At 46.1% G+C, this 22,825-nt stretch overlaps 1 protein-coding gene across 1 annotated transcript; it reads left to right on the top strand.

Moving 5' to 3' along the window:
- On the top strand, window positions 1–13,384 carry LOC139408414 (uncharacterized). The gene is made up of 9 exons (XM_071152261.1): window positions 1–240; window positions 1,125–1,303; window positions 8,084–8,188; window positions 8,335–8,484; window positions 8,712–8,951; window positions 10,403–10,778; window positions 10,994–11,235; window positions 11,598–11,773; window positions 12,047–13,384. The coding sequence occupies exons 1-9, from the start codon at window positions 120–122 to the stop codon at window positions 12,930–12,932; spliced, it is 2,475 nt and encodes an 824-aa protein (XP_071008362.1). The 5' UTR covers window positions 1–119; the 3' UTR covers window positions 12,933–13,384.
- The last annotated feature ends 9,441 nt before the right edge of the window (window positions 13,385–22,825 follow it).

Genomic DNA, 22,825 nt, shown 5'->3' with positions numbered 1-22,825 from the left:
GCCTCGCGATGTTGTACCTCTGGGTTTAGAAACTCTGTGCTGGTACTTAGCTAGCTAGCAACATTATTTGAATGTTTACATGACTGTTTCTCTGCGTTGGTAACAGATAATAATCAAAAATGAGCAACGAAGCGGTCTTTGAAACAATTGAAGAGGTCAATAAGCATATCTCACACGTCGAAGAGTCAACCTGTGTGAAATATATTTCTTACCGTGTGGACAAGCGCTTCAATGACCAAGGTAAGCTAGCTAGCAAGCTAAAGAGCGTCACATATATAACAATGAGACAGACATTTCACCGGATGTATACATGTGATGCATCCTGTTGGCGTTTACTCTCTACCAAATATGGTGATGAGAGGAATCCCAGTGGCCGGCAGTGAGAGAAGATGGAGCGAGATGGATTTTCGCCCAAATTCTGCACATTTTCTCATCGATGAAACATTTGATCTATATACAGTTCTTTCAGAAGTATAATCTGTAACAGAGTGGACTGTGTTTTGTAGACTTCACCCTTTGCCAACGTTTAAAAAATATACGTTGTTTAGAAGGAGTACAAGGGTACTTCACAGAGTAGTCGTTCCCTAAATGAGATATGCAAATCAATGCGCCAATAGGATCTCAGTAGCTCGGGCTTGGCTCTGCCCACCTCCTTGCTTCTTCTGCTCACTATGATTCATTTGCTCCTATTGGAAACGACAGGCTCTAGTCTATCTTGGGTTAGTTATAAAAAATCTTTGAGTGTTCTGGAGCAAACTTGCATTGATCAAGCTACTGCTATCTTTTAGCCCTTCTATACTATTTAGCCACTGATACTACTATACTAAGTAGCCATTGATTGATTATTATTCTTATGTAGCTAGTGATGTATATTATGCAAACTACGGGGGTGTATTCATTAGTAAGAAACCGTTTACTCCATACATAAAATGTTTTGCAAAATAAAACAAGTTTCTATATGACAAATTCAGGTAGGTCCCTCCCTGTTTTGTTCTGTTTGCTCTGTAAGCTCAGGTTGGTACCTAGACTGTAAACGATTTCCATTGCAAAACGGTTTGCAACAGAATCCGACTAATGAATACACCCCTGGACTCATGGCTCTTTCAATGTGTTCTGCTAAACAGGTTGGAAACCACAGGACCACAAGAACCGGTTATACTGGGAATGGAAGTACGGCAAGGGTACTCCCTGTATCCCCTTTGACGGTGTACCGTTTGTGTTCATCGGACACAAGCTAATGGGATGCCACAGGGGCCGGGCAAAGTGTGGAATCAAGAAGAGGCAGGAACTTCAGGATCAAAGGGTGCTAATATCTATGATATTCTGAAACGCCTTTTAAGTGTTCCATGTAAATGATTAGGACGTATTGTGCATCTGAACCTGGATCAAATTCATTAGGACACATAGCAAAACTTTTCAAAACATTGTGCAATGGAAAAAGGAAAGGAGCTTTTCTTATTGGAGTTGAGGTTGTCCCACCTTATTTCAGTAAATTTTCTTCCATATGGTGCCTAATCAAAAAACATTTTATTGGTCAAATACACATATTTAGCAGATGTTATTGCAGGTGTAGCGAAATGCTTGTGTTCCTAGCTCCAACAGTGCAGTAATATTTAACAACAATATGCACAAATCTAAAAGTAAAAGCATGGAATTAAGAAATATATAAATATTAGGACAAGCAATGTCGGAGTCCGGAGTGTGTGTGTGTGTGTATACACTTCCATTCAAAAGTTTGGGGTCACTTAGATATGTCCTTGGTTTTGAAAGACATTTTTTCTTTTTTGTCCATTAAAATAACATCAAATTGAGCAGAAATACAGTGTAGACATAGTCATTTACAGCATTAACAATTGTAGCTGGAAACGGCAGATTTTTTTAATGGAATATCTACGTAGGCGTACAGAGGCCAATTATCAGCAACCATCACACCTGTGTTCCAATGGGACGTTGTGTTAGCTAATCCAAGTGTATAATTTTAAAAGGCTAGTTGATCATTAGAAAACCCTTTTGCAATTATGTTAGCACAGCTGAAAACTGTTGTCCTGATTAAAGAAGCAATAAAACTGGCCTTTAGACTAGTTAGGTATCTGGAGCATCAGCATTTGTGGGTTCGGTTACAGGCTTAAAATGGCCAGAAACAAAGAACTTTCATCTGAAACTCGTCCGTCTATTCTTGTTCTGAGAAATGAAGGCTATTCCATGCAAGAAATTGCCAAGAAACTGAAGATCTCGTACAACGCTGTGTACTACTCCCTTCACAGAACAGAGCAAAGTGGCTCTAACCAGAATAGAAAGAGGAGTGGGAGGCCCCGGTGCACAAGTGAGCAAGAGGACAAGTACATTAGAGCGTTTAGTTTGAGAAACGGATGCCTCACAAGTCCTTAACTGGCTGCTTCATTAAATAGTACCCGCAAAACACCAGTCTCAACATCAACAGTGAAGAGGCGACTCCGGGATGCTGACCTTCTAGGCATAGTTCCTCTTTTCTTTTTATCGGCCTATTCTGAGATATGGCTTTTTCTTAGCAACTCTGCCTAGATGGCCAGCATCCCAGAGTCACCTCTTCACTGTTGACGTTGAGACTGGTGTTTTGCGTGTACTATTAAAAAATCTGCTGTTTCCAGCTACAATAGTCATTTACAACATTAACCATGTCTACACTATATCCTGATCAATTTGATGTTATTTTAATGGACAAAAAAATGTTTTTCCTCCAACAACAAGGACATTTCTAAGTGACACCAAACCTGTGTGTGTGTGTGTGTGTGTGTGTGTGTGTATATATACAGTGGGGCAAAAAAGTATTTAGTTATACACCAATTGTGCAAGTTCTCCCACTTAAAAAGATGAGAGGCCTGTAATTTTCATCATAAGTACACTTCAACTATGACAGACAAAATGAGAAAAAAAATCCAGAAAATCACAGTGTAGGATTTTTAATACATTTATTTACAAATTATGGTGGAAAATAAGTATTTGGTCAATAACAAAAGTTTATCTCTAATACTTTGTTATATACCCTTTGTTGGCAATGACAGAGGTCAAACGTTTTCTGTAAGTCTTCACAAGGTTTTCACACACTGTTGCTGGTATTTTGGCCCATTCCTCCATGCAGATCTCCTCTAGGGCAGTGATGTTTGGACTTTCAACTCCCTCCAAAGATGTTCTATGGGGTTGTTATGAGTTCTATGAATGGTGAGTGGAGGAGTAAAGCGCAAAGAGCAGGTAATTCCGTACGTGGATCTTTTATTCCAAAGACAGCGGAGACACGGACATGCAAAACACAAGGGCGCATGAAACAACCCGTCCTAAATACACAGGACTAAAACTGTCCGGAAAAATAGAGATCACACTAATACACCAACACCAATAAACAGAGAACAAGCCCGCACAATACCCAGTGGGCCTAGTGCCCTTAAATAGCCTACAAACAAAACTAACTCAAAACAGGTGTAACCAATTAGACCCAATTAACAGAAACAAAAGGAAAGGGAATCGATGGCAGCTAATAGGCCGGCGACGACGACCGCCGAGCGCCGCCCGAACAGGAAGAGGCACCATCTTCCTGGCTAGGCCACTCCAGGACCTTGAAATGCTTCTTACGAAGCCACTAGTTCGTTGCCCGGGCGGTGTGTTTGGGATCATTGTCATGCTGAAAGACCCAGCCACGTTTCATCTTCAATGCCCTTGCTGATGGAAGGAGGTTTTCACTCAAAATCTCACGATACATGGCACCATTCATTCTTTCCTTTACACGGATCAGTCATCCTGGTCCCTTTGCAGAAAAACAGCCCCAAAGCATGATGTTTCCACCCCCATGCTTCACAGTAGGTATGGTGTTCTTTGGATGCAACTCAGCATTCTTTATCCTCCAAACACGACGAGTTGAGTTTTTACCAAAAAAGTTCTGTTTTGGTTTCATCTGACCATATGACATTCTCCCAATCTTCTTCTGGATCATCCAAATGCTCTCTAGCAAACTTCAGACGGGCCTGGACATGTACTGGCTTAAGCAGGGGGACACGTCTGGCACTGCAGGATTTGAGTCCCTGGCGGCGTAGTGTGTAACTGATGGTAGGCTTTGTTACTTTGGTCCCAGCTCTCTGCAGGTCATTCACTAGGTCCCCCCGTGTGGTTCTGGAATTTTTGCTCACCGTTCTTGTGATCATTTTGACCCCACGGGTGATATCTTGCGTGGAGCCCCAGATCGAGGAAGATTATCAGTGGTCTTGTATGTCTTCCATTTCCTAATAATTGCTCCCACAGTTGATTTCTTCAAACCAAGCTGCTTACCTATTGCAGATTCAGCCTTCCCAGCCTGGTGCAGGTCTACAATTTTGTTTCTGGTGTCCTTTGACAGCTCTTTGGTCTTGGCCGTAGTGGAGTTTGGAGTGTGACTGTTTGAGGTTGTGGACAGGTGTCTTTTATACTGATAACAAGTTCAAACAGGTGCCATTAATACAGGCAACGAGTGGAGGACAGAGGAGCCTCTTAAAGAAGAAGTTACAGGTCTGTGAGAGCCAGAAATCTTGCTTGTTTGAAGGTGACCAAATACTTATTTTCCACCATAATTTGCAAATAAATTCATTAAAAATCCTACAATGTGATTTTCTGGATTTTTTTTCTCATTCTGTCTGTCATAGTTGAAGTGTACCTATGATGAAAATTACAGGCCTCTCTCATCTTTTTAAGTGGGAGAACTTGCACAATTGGTGGCTGACTAAATACTTTTTTGCCCCACTGTGTGTGTGTGTGTATATATATATATATATATATATATATATATATATATATATAGTACCAGTCAGAAGTTTGGAAACACCTACTCATTCAAGGGTTTTGCTTTAGTTTGCAGAATAATAGTGAAGACATCAAACCTATGAAATAACACGTTGAATCATGTAGTAACCAAAAAAGTGATAAACAAATCAAAATATATTTTATATTGGTAATTCTTCAAAGTAGCCACCCTTTCCCTTGATGACAGCTTTGCACACTCTTGGCATTCATGAGGACTGCCACAAGAAAGGAAGACCCAGAGTTACCTCTGCTGCAGAGGATAACATTTTCAGAGTTACCAGCCTCAAAAATTGCATCCCAAACAGAGATCAAAAGACACATCTCAACATCAACTGTTCAGAGGAGACTGCGTGAATCAGGCCTTCGTGGTCGAATTGCTTCAAAGAAACCACTACTAAAGGACACTAATTAGAAGAGACTTGCTTGGGCCAAGAAACACAAACAATGGACATTAGACCTGTGGAAATCTGTCCTTTGGTCTGATGAGTCCAAATTTGTGATTTTTGATTCCAACCGCCGTGACTTTGTGATACGCAGAGTAGGTGAACAGATGATCTCCACATGTGTGGTTCCCACTGTGAAGCATGGAGGAGGAGGTGTGATGGTGTGGTGGTGCTTTGGTGACACTGTCTGTGATTTATTTATCATTCAAGGCACACTTAACCAGCATGGCTACCACAGCATTCTTCAGCGATACGCCATCCCATCTGATTTGCCCTTAGTGGGACTATCATCTGTTTTTCAACTGGACAATGACCCAACACACCTCCAGGCTGTATAAGGGCTATTTGACCAAGAAGGAGAGTGATGGAGTGCTGCATCAGATGACTTGCCCTCCACAATCCCCCGACCTCAACCCAATTGAGATGGTTTGGGATGAGTTGGAACACAGAATGAAGGAAAATCAGCCAACAAGTGCTCAGCATATGTGGGAACTCCTTCAAGACTGTTAGAAAAGCATTCCAGGTGAAGTTGGTTGAGAGAATGCCAAGAGTGTGCAAAGCTATAATCAAGGCAATAGGTGACAACTTTGAAGAACCTCAAATATAAAATATATTTTGATTTATTTAACACCTTTTTGGTTACTACATGATTCCATATGTGTTATTTCATAGTTTTGAAGTCTTCACTATTGTTCTACATGGTAGAAAATAGCAAAAATAAAGAAAATCCCTGGAATGAGTAGGTGTGTCCAAACTTTTCACTGGTACTGTGTGTGTGTGTGTGTGTGTGTGTGTGTGTGTGTGTGTGTGTGTGTGTGTGTGTGTGTGTGTGTGTGTGTGTGATGTATAGACATTATGGACAGTATGTGGATAGAATATTTAGTGTATCTGTAGAATACATAGGATAGAATAGTGTATATATACAGCAAAAGTTGAATAGGATGGCATTGACTAGAATACAGTATATGAAAAGAAAAGAAACGTACTCTCACTGTCAACTGCGTTTATTTTCAGCAAACTTAACTTGTGTAAATATTTGTATGAGCATAACAAATAACAACTGAGACATAAACTGAACAAGTTCCACAGACATGTGACTAACAGAAATTGAATAATGTGTCCCTGAACAAAGGGGGTTCAAAATCAGAAGTAACAGTCAGTATCTGGTGTGGCCACCAGCTGAATTATGTACTACAGTGCATCTCCTCCTCAAGGACTGCACCAGATATGCCAGTTCTTGCTGATAGATGTTACCCCACTATTCCACCAAGGCACCTGCAAGTTCCCGGACATTTCTGGGGGGAATGGCCCTAGCCCTCACCCTCCGATCTAACAGGTCCCAGACGTGCTCAATGGGATTGAGATCCGGGCTCTTCGCTGGCCATGGCAGAACACTAACATTCCTGTCTTGCAGGAAATCATGCACAGAACGAGCAGTATGGCTGGTGGCTTTGTCATGCTGGAGGGTCATGTCAGGATGAGCCTGCAGGAAGAGTACCACATGAGGGAGGAGGATGTCTTCCCTGTAACACACAGCATTGAGATTGCCTGCAATGACAACAAGCTCAGTCCAATGATGCTGTGACACACAGCATGATGCTGTGAATCAATCCTGCTCCAGAGTACAGGCCTCGGTGTAACGCTCATTCCTTCGACGATAAACGCGAATCCGACTCTCACCCCTGGTGAGGCAAAACCGCGACTCGTCAGTGAAGAGCACTTTTTGCGATTCCTGTCTGGTCCAGCGACAGTGGTTTTGTGCCCATAGGCAACGTTGTTACCGGTGATGTCTGGTGAAGACCTGCCTTACAACAGGCCTAAAAGCCCTCAGTCCAGCCTCTCTCAGCCTATTGCGGACAGTCTGAGCACTGATGGAGGGATTGTGCGTTCCTGGTGTAACTCGGGCAGTTGTTGCAATCCTGTACCTGTCCCACAGGTGTGATGTTCGGATGTACCGATCCTGTGCAGGTGTTGTTACACGTGGTCTGCCACTGCGAGGATGATCAGCTGTCCGTCCTGTCTCCCTGTAGCGATGTCTTAGGCGCCTCACAGTACGGACATTCTAATTTATTGCCCTGGCCACATCTGCAGTCCTCATGCCTCCTTGCAGCATGCCTAAGCCACGTTCATGCACATGCGCAGGGACCCTGGGCATCTTTCTTTTAGTGTTTTTCAGAGTCAGTAGAAAGGCCTCTTTAGTGTCCTAAGTTTTCATAACTGTGACCTATCGTCTGTAAGCTGTTAGTGTCTTAATGACCGTTCCACAGGTGCATGTTCATTAATTGTTTATGTTTCATTGAACAAGCATGGGAAACAGTGTTTAAACCCTTTACAATGAAGATCTGTGAAGTTATTTGGATTTTTACGAATTATCTTTGAAAGACAGGGTCCTGAAAAAGGGATGTTTCTTTTTTTGCTGAGTTTACATATGAAATGAGTAAAACAGCATTTAAACATTATTAGTGACCAGTGTTCCATTATTAAAGTGACCAGTAAATCCATGTCTATGAACATAGGACAGCAGCCTAAGGTGCAGGGTTGAGTAACCGGGTGGTAGCTGGCTAGTGACAGTGACAGGTCAGGGTACTGGGTGGAGGCCGGCTAGTGATAGCTATTTAACAGTCTGATGGCCTTAAGATAGAAGCTGTTTTTCAGTCTCTCGGTACTGACCTCGCCTTCTGGATGATTGCGGGGTGAACATGCCGTGGCTCGGGTGGTTATGGTCCTTGATGATAATGAATATGACCCTGGTTTCATCAATGCTTCAAGGTAGTTGTGGGGTTCACAACCAATCTCAACAATTCCATTCTCACCTGCCACTCATTTTGGTCTTTCAGGCAAAGGATGGCAAGGAAAAAAGAAACCTGTTGCTGAAAACCAAGAAAGTAGCATGCCCTGCTGTGTTCACAATCAGCCGCATTGTGAAGTTCCCTGGATTCAAGGTACGTGTGAAACTGTGTTTATGTTTATATATGTTTATTATGTAACTCCAGTGACCGTGCTCCACAGTCAACATTAGAATGCACATCAGACTAATATACATAATTATATCTGTGTGTGTGTGTGCGCTCGCTCCATACTGCATCAGTTGGAGAAGGACACATCACGGTTGAGGAGGGTCATGTCTATTTCCATCAAACAAGCTCTCCAGACAGACCCAGCCTCAGTGCAGTGGAAGATACAATATTTCCTCAAAATACCCAATGTCACTGACCACAAGGGACATCCTATTGGAAAGGTATTACTATGTTATTACTATACTATGACCATGGGATCTATTGCATTGGACTCTCTTTAGGCTACATAACTAGTATCTGTATGCCTGTATGTCTGTTCGGTACACAGATGTAATAAAACCTTGACCTCTTAAAATTCCCTGGGGAATACAAGTATCTGACCCTGTAACAGTGGTTAGGGGTATTTTCTCCCTACTTAACAAAAGCCACTCTCTCCTCGTTCCCTCAGGGTGCAGATCAGATGGACGACAGGGTCAAAGGTTACATCCGAGCGTTGGTGCAGCAGGGGGTGAGGAAGGTGAAGGAGGTAAAGAACCAGATGGTCCAGTACGTGCAGACGGAGCTGTTCCAAGACACGACCCCGCCGCCGCTGAGGCGCTTCTTCCCCACAGAGAAAACCATCCACGCCGTTATGGCTCAGGTCATCGCGGAGGAACACTACAGCAAAATAGACCTGGTCAACCTGCTGGTGAGAAGGCTGTGCTGCACTATCATTCCCACCTATTCATCAGATATTTGGATAATGAGATAAGGCCATTGGGGCTTGTGGTGTTAGCTGTATGTTTTCACTGCAATTTATGAACAGTTTGTATGCATGTCACACACCCTCTTTGAAACACTTGTTTAAAGGGGCATTTTACTCACTATTGTTTCATTAGTCTTTTTGATATAGTCCCAACACAGTCTGCATGTCAACATTCATGCTTTCAGTATATATTGCTTTCAGTCTCCTGATGCACAAAATCAAGGATAAACCGACAGTTGTGCTGAGCACATGAGGCATTTATACGTTATATTCTTCTAGAATCAATGGGTAAAGAATTGAAGAATTTAAATGACAATTGAATAGCTTCCCAAACCCCAGTCTGTTTGGATGATTGTGTGTCAGTGCCTGTTTCTGTGCATGATAGAAAGAGACTTGACAAGCCTTTATTATACAATTCAGGAACACACATGCAGAGTTTTCCACGGATTCAAGAAAAATGAAAATTCATAACATCTTTGTGGTGTGTTATCCTTACATGGGAAGAGCAGAAAGCCACTGAAAATGTTTGTCATCAGCCAAGATCCTGGAGTCTTTCCAGAGACTCCTTTCTCCACCAACAAAGGTTGTGTTTACTAATTGATCTTTACACATCAGATCTTTTTCAGAACTGATCTGATTGGTCAAAACACCAATTAGTGAAAAAAAAGATCAGAACTGGGCTGCCTGTCTAAACGCAGTCACTGAATTGGATACATAGTCATTGCCTCCATTGCGATTGTATTTATATTTTAGTAATTTAGCAGACGTTCTCATCCAGAGTGACTTACATGAGCAATTAGGGTAAAGTGCCTTGCTCAAAGGGCACAGACAGATTTTTCACCTAGTTGGCTGATTCTAACCAGCAACCTTTCTATTACTGGCCCAACGCTCTTAACCGCTAGGCTACCTGCCACCCTACTTGACAGTAGATGCTGGCCATTATTATGTAAATCTACAACAACAACTGTGTTGAGTGGTGTCATTCTCTCGGACCCCACCACTCTCTCCCTGAGCCCATTCCCCAAACAGACAGAACAGCAACACCAGCAGAGCTAAAGCACCCCTCATTCTGGAACTGCTTTTTAGAAAGTATGTAGTCTGAAACTTCTACACACTTGGTGTGGTGAATTAATACATGTGTGTGTGATGTAACAGAGCACAGATAAATATTACTCCATGACACGTCATTGGGGTTATTTAAGTCGGGGAATATGGGAATATCACTGCTGTGGTTTAGAATAAGACAGACATGTTATAGCAAAAGTCAAGGTGCACAACCATTTATACAGCTCACGCTGGCGCAAAAAGGAGTTTGGTTAGCACTGAAATAATTGGAAGGATGCAAAAGTTTCACCTCAGCTATTAATCATAACAACCCCCCCCCTCCCTCTTAGACATTGGCAGAGAATTGGAAGGCAGAAGCTCCTAGAATCAACTTCCTGCTTAGGGTTCAATCAGAGAGCGAGAACCTGTTGCTCTGCTACCAGACGGACTGGCAGCGGCGGCTGCTTCGGCAGTATGGCAAGGAGGTGTGCTTCCTGGACGCGGCCTATAAGAGGACGCGCTTCCCCCTGCCACTCTTCTTCCTGTGCGTGCGCACCAATGTGAGCGTGGCGCCGGTGGGCCTGTTTGTCGTGCAGTCGAGGAGCGCCGAAGCCTTGGGGGAGGCGCTGGGGGTGTTCAGGCAATGGAACCGGGGCTGGAGTCCAGCCTACATCCTCACTGAACACTGCCCTGTGGAGATGAAGGCGGTGGAGGCAGCATTCACAGGTGAACAGTGGTGAGGTTTTAATGTTAGCTATGAGGTGGGAAAAGCAAGTTAGCTTCATAATGTGCTCTCAGCACTGTTGGCTGTGAGTTTCAGGATTTTCTTTTGAAAAGACCTGTTGGTCAAGAAAATGTTTAATCTGTTACAATCTCTAAATACTAGAAGATTAGGGGGTTAGAGTTTGCTAATTACGGACTGTTTCTCATTCCAATCTCAGGTGCTCAGGCAGTCTTCAGCGATCACCTGCGGGAGAGGACCTGGACCAAGTGGCTGAGCAACCGGTCCCGAGCCATCACCAACCAGGAGGGGATCTTTGATATGATGAAGGCCATTGCTGGTGCCCTTACCAGAGAGCAACACCAGGGGGCAGTAGAACTACTACAGCAGAGCCCCATCTGGTTGGAAAAGAGACAACTTTTCAAGAACTGGTTCACTAACAAGTGGCTGTCAGAGGAGAAGGTTTGTAGTGCACATGTCAATTACTGAAATCATAGGGGCAATGGGGTCAGGTCCTGGCCCTGCTGTGTCATAACCTGCGTATTAATGAAGGTCAGGCTGGTTAGACAGAAAGCAGATCTCAGACCTGTGCTTAAAAGGTGCTTTCATCCTGAAGCAGACAGCATGTTTAAACCACACCTACTGTATGTAGACAGTCTGTAGAAGTAACAGCAGCAAGTGTGTTATGTTTTTGCTAGCTGAATCTGTGATACAGTATCTAGCTATAGATCCATAATATGCTAGCTATAGGTCCATAATGTGCATCCTAGTCTAATGATGGCGCATACAGAGTTAGCTACATGCTCTTGTTTTTGTTCATTCAGAGATGGGCGAACGCTGTGAGGGTTGATGTTGTCAACTTTGTGTCTATGGTGAACGGAGGTCTGGAAATGCAGAGCGACTTTTTCACACATAATAACATGAAGGTCCATAAAAAAGACACCCTGAGCCAAATGCTGCAGTTTCTGGTTGACGACTACTTCCCACAGATGCACCAAAGGTAAGTTCGTTTTAGAATAGGATTCAATGTCATTTAGAATAGTATTCGCTGTCAAAAGTGGTCTTCTGTTGAGATATCTGCAAAATTTATGGAAGATAAACACCATATCATTTACAGTGCTTATCTTCTGCATTGGGGTTAAGATGTAGGCTGTGGACTCATCTTTACATTTGACTACCTTTGTAAACTTTTATTTTGGAGTGTAATTCCCCTTTAATGTCAGTGTTTTGATGTTTGGTCAGTCTAAACCTGCTACACTCCCTGAACCTCTAGGTACACAGACCTCAACAGCCAGTCCTCTGGCGAGTACAGCCTCAACCCCACTGTGCCTCCGTTCCTGTGGCATCGCCCTTGGAGTGTGGTGGCCCTGGTGATGGACAACATGTCTGCGGCCCTGCAAGACCCCGACATCGTGGTGGAGCAGGCCAGCGACGCCGCCGACGGCACCTTCCGGGTGAAGAGTCGGGCAGAGACCACGGCAGCGCGGTCCTACGCGGTCAGCTTCGGTTCAGAGTCCACCTGGCCCTCCTGTGAGTGTGAGGTGTGGAGGGACCAGCGCCTGCCCTGTGAACACTTCTGTCACGTCTTCAGGTCTGAGCCTAACTGGACCTGGGAGCACCTGTGTCCCAAATACAGGGACCACCCTCTGCTCACGCTGCATTCACAGACCACTCACACCACAACAGAGGAGATAGAGGAAGCCCTCAATGGTCTAATGCATCTCTCCCCAGCTTCCCCAGTCTCTCTTCAGTGGGATGGGCCTGAAGAAACAGTGCCACTGGTGCAAACTCCTCAAACTCCACAGTTACAACTGTATAGCATACAAACACAGTGGGTGGCCCCACAGGCTTCACAGGGTCTGCGGGAGAGGGAGGAACTGCAAAATGAGGAACTGCAGAGGGAGTGTGTGGCCAAACTCAAATCCATCATGGAGAATGTGAGTGGGATCAACGACATTGACCACCTACAGGAGCTCAGGCAGAAACTGGACGTTCTCCAGGCTCAGAGTGAGGCCATGCTGGTTCAGAAGGACGCTAGCGTCAAAACAGTTACCACCCCCATGGGGAAGAGAAAAAGGGCAGGGGTGGAGATTATCGTGGCCATGCCCAAACGCATCAAAGTGCTCTCCCGGGTTGATGTAGAAAATGTTCAGAAATAGCTTTCTTCTAAAGAGGGAAAATAAAGTATGGTATTAATCAGGTTGTAGCTCTTATTTCTTGGGTGATGTACAAATAACTCTTTGTTATGATGTTATCACGTATCCAGTTCTAGAAAGTGTTTGGCTGCTTGATCACAAGGGTCAGCTTGATGTAAGATGCTGCGCACGTTCACAAACCTTTCCATAACAAATTAATAAATTAGTTATATTGCACAGTCCAAACTATTTAGAAATTAGCAAGTATCTCAACTCCATGCTGATTTCTTCTGCGGAGTTGAGTGGAGCCTAGAGTTTTTGGACTAAACCTCCAACATTCTTCGAGTTGCTGTATAATCGATACTTCAAAATTGTAAATTCTTAAACCCTTACAGTGTATCTATTTTTTTTCCCTCTCTGGCTTTCTTTGTTTGCTGAAATCCATACCTTTTAAATAAAAAGTTAATCAAATACAACCACTGACTGTTTCCTCATTGAAATTAATTTGGCATATTTGCTATGTGAGTTGCTATGTTAGAGCCACAGCCAGTGGCATCATGCCCATAGGGGGCAAAAAAAGCACGTGCCCCCTCAGATTTTTCCATTTGATTTATTTTTATTAAAAACAAAACTTCAGTTTTAAGCCCACGTTTTATCCTAATTATTTATAAAAATATCTGTCAGTGGTATTTTGCATCGGGAGCACACTGAATGGACCAGGCAAAGAGTACCACCAATGTGTTGAAGGAAACAACGTACAACTGCCGACTGTGTCAGTGTGCATGTGCCCAGCTCGCCACAGAAGTTGCTAGAGCGCGATGGACAAGGACATCCCGGCCGGCCAAACCATCCCCGAACCCGGACAATGCTAGGTCAATTGTGCGTCGTCTCAGTCCGGGACACAGTCCGGGATGGAACCCGGATCTGTAGTGACGCCTCAAACACTGCAATGCCTTAGACCGCTGCACCACTCGGGAGGCCAATTTCCTGGTGGTTTCACAGCCTTTAATGTCCAACAACAAAATAAATATATATTTACTGTATATATATATATATATATGTACACAATAAGAGTCAAATAATAGTGAAGATGTCACCTCTCCAAGCGAAGGTGGCTCCCCTGCCTGTTCGGGCGGAGCTCGACAACTTTCCGTTTCGTTTTGTCTTATTGGTTGCACCTGTTCCCTGTTAAGTTTATTGATTTATGTCTATTTAAGCCTGTTAGGTCCGCCTAGGTTTGTGCGGGATTGTTACTCTGTTGGTTGTGGATGTGTTTTCGTGTTTGTTTTCTCCAGACTGTTTGGTCCTGTGTTTGGGCTGGTCTGTTTTATGCGCCCTGTATTTTGGCGTGACCATTTTGTGCCGGAGAATAACGATTTACCGAACCCTCTGCTCTCTGCACCTGACTCCAACCCACCACTCCTAGTAAACTCTGACAGAATCCCGCACCATTTGAATGGAGTCAGCAGGAGCAGCCGCACCTCCTCTCCCATCGATGGAGGAGCGAGTCCATCATACGGCCATTCTCCACCGGATTGGGTCGGCAATGGACCAGCTGATGGAGAGGATGGACCGATGGGAGAGGAGTGGCCTCCCTAACTCACCTCCAGCTCCTCTTCCACCAGCACCACCTACCCCTCCTCCTTATTTATTTCACCTTTATTTAACCAGGTAGGCTAGTTGAGAACAAGTTCTCATTTGCAACTGCGACCTGGCCAAGATAAAGCATAGCAGTGTGAACAGACAACACAGAGTTACACATGGAGTAAACAATTAACAAGTCAATAACACAGTAGAAAAAAAGGATAGTCTATATACATTGTGTGCAAAAGGCATAAGGAGGTAGGCGAATAATTAAAATTTTGCAGATTAACACTGGAGTGATAAATGATCAGATGGTCATGTACAGGTAGAGATATTGGTGTGCAAAAGAGCAGAAAAGTAAATAAATAAAAACAGTATGGGGATGAGGTAGGTAAAAATGGGTGGGCTATTTACCGATTATTTTTACATGTACAGCTGCAGCGATCGGTTAGCTGCTCAGATAGCAGATGTTTGAAGTTGGTGAGGGAGATAAAAGTCTCCAACTTCAGCGATTTTTGCAATTCGTTCCAGTCACAGGCAGCAGAGAACTGGAACGAAAGGCAGCCAAATGAGGTGTTGGCTTTAGGGATGATCAGTGAGATACACCTGCTGGAGCGCGTGTTACGGGTGGGTGTTGCCATCGTGACCAGTGAACTGAGATAAGGCGGAGCTTTACCTAGCATGGACTTGTAGATGACCTGGAGCCAGTGGGTCTGGCGATGAATATGTAGCGAGGGCCTGCCGACTAGAGCAGTGGTGGGTGGTATAAGGTGCTTTAGTGACAAAACCGATGGCACTGTGATAAACTGCATCCAGTTTGCTGAGTAGAGTGTTGGAAGCAATTTTGTAGATGACATCGCCAAAGTCGAGGATCGGTAGGATAGTCAATTTTACTAGGGTAAGTTTGGCGGCGTGAGTGAAGGAGGCTTTGTTGCGGAATAGAAAGCCAACTCTAGATTTGATTTTCGATTGGAGATGTTTGATATGAGTCTGGAAGGAGAGTTTACAGTCTAGCCAGACACCTAGGTACTTATAGATGTCCACATATTCAAGGTCGGAACCATCCAGGGTGGTGATGCTAGTCAGGCGTGCTGGTGCAGGCAGCGAACGGTTGAAAAGCATGCATTTGGTTTTACTAGCGTTTAAGAGCAGTTGGAGGCCACGGAAGGAGTGTTGTATGGCATTGAAGCTTGTTTGGAGGTTAGATAGCACAGTTACCACCGGAGGGCCGAGCGGCGGGTGAACGGCTGTTTCACCTGCGACAGGAGACGAGGAGCGCGCAGGACTTTTCGCTGGAGTTCCAGACCTTGGCCGTAGAGGCGGGGTGGAACGACAGGGCACTGATGGGCCTCTATCGCTGTAGCCTCCGGGAGGACGTCCGCAGGGAGCTAGCTTGTCGGGACACCACCCTCTCCCTCAACGAACTTATTGACATGTCCATCCGACTGGACAATCTGCTGGCTGCCCGCGGGCGTCCAGAACGGGCCCTGTTGGGTTCACCTCCCGGCCCTCCCGCGCCTATCCCCATGGAGTTAGGAGGGCCGCATCGAGGGGGACCGGAGGAGGAGGCTCCTCCTGCACCAGGTGTGGTCGGAGAGGACACACTGCTGATCGGTGCTGGAGAAGCTCGTCTGGGAGTCGGGATGGCAGGCAGAGCACACCTCGTTCACCCCAGGTGAGTCAGCACCAGACTCACCCAGAGCTCCCTGTTGGCCATATGTTCTTACTAATTTATTTTTCTGAGTTTTCTCCCTCTCTACAGCATAAGGCGCTAGTCGATTCAGGCGCAGCTGGGAACTTTATGGATCGTGGGCTCGCATTAAGGCTAGGGATTCCCCTGGTGTCGTTAGACCAACCTTTCTCCGTGCACTCCTTAGCCCGACCATTAGGGTCAGGGCTGGTCGGGGAGGCCACGGTGCCACTGGACATGGTAATGCAGGGGGATCATAAGGAGCGGATCAGTCTCTTCCTTATTCATTCGCCTGCGTTTCCAGTGGTGCTGGGAATTCCCTGGCTGGCTAATCACAATCCTGAGATTTCATGGAGACAGGGGGCTCTCAGAGGGTGGTCAGAGGAGTGTTCAGGCAGGTGCATAGGAGCTTCCATCGGTGTGAAGACGGTGGAGAGACCAGACCAGGTTTCCACTGTACGCATTCCCTCTGAATATGCCGATTTGGCTATCGCCTTCTGTAAAAAGAGGGCGACCCAATTACCACCTCATCGACGAGGGGATTGCACGATAAATCTCCTGGAAAACGCTGCACTTCCCAGGAGTCACGTGTATCCGTTGTCCCAGGAGGAGACAGTGGCTATGGAGACATACGTCACTGAATCTCTGGGACAGGGGTACATTCGGCCCTCCACGTCACCCGTCTCCTCAAGCTTCTTTTTTGTGAAGAAAAAGGAGGGAGGTCTGCGTCCGTGCATTGATTATAGAGGTCTAAATTCCATCACAGTGGGGTTTAGTTACCCACTACCTCTCATCGCCACAGCGGTGGAATCATTTCACGGGGCGCGTTTCTTCACAAAACTGGACCTTAGGAGTGCGTATAATTTGGTGCGTATCCGGGAGGGAGATGAGTGGAAGACCGCGTTTAGTACCACATCTGGCCATTATGAGTACCTCGTCATGCCGTATGAGTTGAAGAATGCTCCAGCCGTTTTCCAATCTTTCGTAGATGAGATTCTCAGAGACCTGCACGGGCAGGGGGTGGTAGTGTATATCGATAATATACTGATCTATTCTGCCACACGCGCCGCGCACTTGTCTCTGGTGCGTAGGGTACTTGGACGACTGCTGGAGCATGACCTGTACGTCAAGGCTGAGAAATGTGTGTTCTCCAAACAAGCCGTTTCCTTCCTGGGTTATCTTATTTCTACCTTTGGGGTGGTGATGGAGTGTGACCGCGTTACAGCCGTGCGTAATTGACCGACTCTAACCACGGTAAAGGAGGTGCAGTGGTTTTTAGGGTTTGCCAATTACTATCGGAGGTTTATCCGGGGTTTTGGTCAGGTGACTGCTCCCAGAGCTTTCAGTCGTCTGAAGGAGCTGTTCACCGACGCTCCCGTGCTGGCTCATCCAGACCCCTCTTTGGCGTTTATAGTGGAGGTGGACGCTTCCGAGGCTGTGGTGGGAGCTGTGCTATCACAGCGCTCAGGCTCGCCACCAAAGCTCCGCCCCTGCGCTTTCTTCTCGGGGAAGCTCGGTCCGGCGGAGCGGAACTATGACGTGGGGGACCGGGAGTTGTTAGCTGTAGTCCAGGTTCTGAAGGTGTGGAGACATTGGCTTGAGGGGGCCAAGCACCCTTTCCTCATCTGGCCTGACCGGGCAGCGAGGAGATTGAATCCGCGTCAGGCCAGGTGGGCCATGTTCTTTACCCGATTTTGTTTTACAATTTCCTATCGGCCAGGCTCCCTTAATATGCAGGCTGACGTGCTGTCCCACCTATATGACACCGAGGAGCGGACCATCGATCCGACTCCCATCCTCCCAGCTTCATGTCTGGTAGCACCGGTGGTATGGGAGGTGGACGTGGAGATCGAGCGGGCGTTACGGTTGGAACCTGCACCCCCTCAGTGTCCAGCAGGTGTTCAGTACGTGCCGCTTGGTGTCTGTGATCGGTTGATTCGATGGGCCCATACACTACCCTCTTCGGGTCATCCTGGGATCGAGAGGACAGTGGCCCACTTTGGTTAAGGTACTGGTGGCCCACTTTGGTTAAGGACGTGAGGTTTTATGTCTCCTCCTGTTCGGTGTGCACTCAAGGCTCCTCGACACCTGCCTAGAGGGAAGTTACAGCTCCTCCCCGTTCCACAACGGCCGTGGTCGCACTTGTCAGTGGACTTTCTCATCGACCTTCCCCCATCTCAGGGAAACACCACGATCCTGGTCGTTGTGGATCTGTTTTCTAAGTCCTGTTGTCTCATCCCGTTGCCCGGTCTCCCTACGGCCCTACAGACTGCGGAGGCCCTGTTTACCCATGTCTTCCGGCACTACGGGGTGCCTGAGGACATTGTTTCTGATCGGGGTCCCCAGTTCACGTCCAGAGTTTGGAGGGCGTTCATGGAACGGCTGTGGGTCTCGGTCAGCCTGACCTCGGGTTTCCACCCTGAGAGTAAGAGGCAGGTGGAGAGAGTGAGCCAGGATGTGGGTAGGTTTCTGTGGTCGTATTTCCGGGACCGGCCTGGTGAATGGGCAAGGTACGTCCCATGGGCGGAGGTGGCTCAGAACTCCCTCCGCCACTCCTCTACTAACATTTTGCCGTTCCAGTGCGTGTTGGGCTACCAGCCGGTCCTAGCTCCATGGCATCAGAGCCAGACCAAGGCTCCTGCGGTGGAGGAATGGGTGCAGCGCTCGAAGGACACCTGGAGAGCCGTCCAGGAATAATTAAAACAAGCTAGTGGACGGCAGAAGAGGAGCGCTGACCAGCACTGCAGTGAGGCCCCCGTGTTCGCACCGGGGCACCAGGTCTGGCTCTCGACCTGAAACCTGCCCCTCTGCCTGCCCTGCCGGAAGCTGGGGCCGCAGTGTGTGGGGCCATTTAAAGTCATGAGGAGGATAAACGAGGTGTGTTATAGGTTACAGCTTCCTCCTTACTATCGCGTTAACCCCTCGTTTCATGTGTCTCTCCTCAGGCCGGTGGTGGCTGGTCCCCTGCAGGAAGGTGAGGTGCCGGAGGTCCCTCCGCCCCCTCTAGACATCGAGGGGTCCCCGGCGTACACTGTACATGCTATTCTGGACTCTAGAAGCCGGGTGAGGGGCCTACAGTACCTCGTGGACTGGGAGGGGTACGGTCCGGAGGAGAGGTGCTGGGTACTGGTGGGGGACATTTTGGACCCTTCATTACTGAGAGACTTCCACCGCCTCTACCCAGATTGCCCTGCGCCTCGTTCCCCGGGTCGCCCTCGAGGCCGGTGGCGGCACGCTGCGGGAGCCACGCGTCGGGGGGGGTGCTGTCACGACTCCCACCGAAGGTGGCTCCCCTGCCTGTTCAGGCGGCGCTTGGCGGTCGTTGTCGCCGGTCTACTAGCCGCCACCGATCCCTTTTTCCTTTTCATTTCGTCTCATTGGTTGCACCTGTTTCGTTTCTTGATTGATGTCTATTTAAACCTGTTAGGTCCGCCTAGGTTTGTACGGGATTGTTACTTTGTTGGTTGTGGATGTGTTTTCGAGTTTGTTTTCTCCAGACTGTTTGGTCTTGTATTTGGGCTGGTCTGTTTTATGCGCCCTGTATTTTGGCGTGACCGACTCAACCCACCACTCCTAGTAAACTCTGACAGAATACATCAAAGCTATGAAATAACACACATGGTATCATGTAACCACAAAAGTGTTAAACAAAACAAAATATATTTTATATTTGACATTATTCAAAGTAGCCACCCTTTGCCTTGATGACAGCTTTGCACACTCTTGGCATTCTCTCAACTAGCTTCACCTGGAATGCTTTTCCAACAGTCTTGAAGGAGTTCCCACAGATGCTGAGCAGTTGTTGGCTGATTTTCCTTCACTCTGCGGTCCAACTCATCCCAAACCATCTCAATTGGGTTTAGGTCGGGGGATTGTGGAGGCCAAGTCATCTGATACAGCACAGGTAGTCACCTGGAATGCATTTCAATTAACAGGTGTGCCTTGTTAAAAGTTAATTTGTGGAATTTATTTCCTTCTTAATGCATTTGAGACAATCAGTTGTGTTGTGACAACGTAGGGGGGTATACAGAAGATAGCCCTATTTGGTAAAAGACCATGTCCATATTATGGTAAGAACAGCTCAAATAAGCAAAGAGAAACGACAGTCCATCATTACTTTAAGATATGGTCAGTCAATCCGGAAAGTGTAAAGAACTTTGAACGTTTCTTCAAGGGCAGTCGCAAAAACCATCAAGTGCTATGATGAAACTGGCTCTCATGAGGACCGCCACAGGAAAGAAAGACCCAGAGTTACCTCTGCTGCAGGAGATAAGTTCATTAGGGTTACCAGCCTCAGAAATTGCAGCGCAAATAAATGCTTCACAGAGTTCAAGTAACAGACACATCTCAACATCCACTGTTTAGAGGAGATTGCGTGAATCCGTCCTTCATGGTTGAATTGCTGCAAAGAAAACACTACTAAAGGACACCAATGAGAAAAAGAGACTTGATTGGGTCTATAAACATGAGCAATGGACATTAGACCGGTGGAAATCTGTCCTTTAGTCTGATGAGTCCAAATGTGAGATTTTTGGTTCCAACCCCTGTGTCCTTGTGAGAAGCAGAGCAGGTGAACGGATGATCTCTGCATGTGTGGTTCCCATTGTGAAGCATGAAGGTGGAGGTGTGATGGTGTGTGAGTGCTCTGCTGGTGACACTGTCATTGATTTATTTGGATTCCCAATCACGACCGGATGTGATACAGCCTGGATTCGAACAATGGACTGTAGTGACGCCTCTTGCACTGAGATGCAGTGCCTTAGACCATTGCGTCCGTGTGTGTTAACTATTTAACTGTACTTGAATGCTTGAAAGGCCGCAAAAATGTTTAATATCGGTTATCGATATCGCTTTCTTTGTCAAGGAAAATATTAGATATGAGTATCGGCCAAAAATGTCATATCGGTGCATCCCTAGTATGTACATATCCCAACCAGAAGCCATGGATTACAGGCAACATCTGCATCAAGCTAAAAGCTAGAGCTGCCGCTTTCAAGGAGCGGGAAACTATTCTGGACACTTATAAGAAATCCCACTACGAACCATCAAACAGGCAAAGCGTCAATACAGGATTAAGATTGAATCCTAAAGGGAAACCCAGCCGCCAGTTTTCCAGTGATGCAAGCCTACCAGATGAGCTAAATGCCTTTTATGCTCGCTTCGAGGCAAGCAACACTGACGCATGCATGAGAGCACCAGCTGTTCCAGACGACTGTGTGATAACGCTCTTGGTAGCCGATGTGAGCAAGACCTTTAAAACAGGTCAACATTCACAAAGTCGCAGGCCGTGACAGATTACCAGGATGTGTACTCAAAGCATGCGTGGACCAAGCATGCGTGGGCAAGTGTCTTCTGACATTTTCAACCTCTCCCTGACCGAGTCTGTAATACCTACATGTTTCAAGCAGACAACCATAGTCCCTGTGCCCAAGGAAGCGAAGGTAACCTGCCTAAATGATTACCGCGCCGTAGCACTCACGTCAGTAGCCATGAAGTGTTTTGAAACGCTGGTCATGGCTCACATCAACAACCTCATCCTGGATACCCTAGACCCACTCCAATTCGCATACCCCAACAGATCCACAGATGACGCAATCACACTCTACACTGTTCTTTCCCACCAGGACAAAAATTCAACCTATGTGAGAATACTGTTCATTAACTACAGCTCAGCGTTAAACACCATAATGCCCACAAAGCTCATCACTAAACTAAGGACGCTGGGACTAAACACCTCCCTCTGCAACTGGATTCTGGACTTCCTAACGGGCCGCCCCCAGGTGGTAAGGGTAGGCAACACCACATCTGCCACGGTGATCCTCAACACTGGGGCCCCTCAGGGGTGCATGCTTCACTGTTGGCGTTGAGACTGGTGTTTGTGGGTACTATTTAATGAAGCTGCCAGTTGAGGACTTGTGAGGCGTCTGTTTCAGAAACTAGACACTAATGTACTTGTCCTCTTGCTCAGTTGTGCACCGGGGCCTCCCACTTCTCTTTCTATTCTGGTTAAAGCTCATTTGCGCTGTTCTGTGAAGGGAGTTGTACACAGCGTTGTACGGTTATCTTGAGTTTTTTGGCAATTTCTCGCATGGAATAGCCTTAATTTCTCAGAACAGACTGATGAGTTTCAGAAGAAAGGGCTTTGTTTTTGGCCATTTTGAGCCTGTAATCCAACCCACAAATGCTGATGCTCCAGATACTCAACTAGTCTAAAGAAGGCCAGTTTTATTGCTTCTTTAATCAGAACAATTTTCAGCTGTGCTAACATAATTACAAAAGGATTTTCTAATGATCAGTTTTCCTTTTAAAATGAGAAACTTGGATTAGCTAACACAACGTACCATTGGAACACAGGAGCGATGGTTGCTGATAATGGGCCTTTGTACGCCTACGTAGATATTCCATTGAAACTCAGCCATTTCAAGCTACGAGAATAATTTACAACATTAACAATGTCTACACTGTATTTCTGATGATAAATTGTATGTTATTTTAATGGACAAAAATGTGCTTTTCTTTCAAAAACAAGGACATTCAAAGTGACCCCAAACTTTTGAACGGTATATATATATATATATAAACACACTACCGTTCAAAAGTTAACACCCAATTGCCTTGTAAAAAAAAAATATTGCCCGCTTTC

Source organism: Oncorhynchus clarkii, chromosome 5, assembly GCF_045791955.1.
Source record: "Oncorhynchus clarkii lewisi isolate Uvic-CL-2024 chromosome 5, UVic_Ocla_1.0, whole genome shotgun sequence".
NCBI lineage: Eukaryota > Metazoa > Chordata > Actinopteri > Salmoniformes > Salmonidae > Oncorhynchus > Oncorhynchus clarkii.
This window is presented reverse-complemented; position numbering and strand designations above follow the sequence as displayed.

Excerpts from the sequence above, each read along its gene's own strand:
- LOC139408414 (XM_071152261.1), top strand. The coding sequence starts at position 120 with ATGAGCAACGAAGCGGTCTTTGAAACAATTGAAGAGGTCAATAAGCAT. Across the intron at positions 8,189-8,334 it reads TGAAGTTCCCTGGATTCAAG|TTGGAGAAGGACACATCACG; the intron begins GTACGTGTGAAA and ends ATACTGCATCAG. Across the intron at positions 11,236-11,597 it reads AGTGGCTGTCAGAGGAGAAG|AGATGGGCGAACGCTGTGAG; the intron begins GTTTGTAGTGCA and ends TTGTTCATTCAG.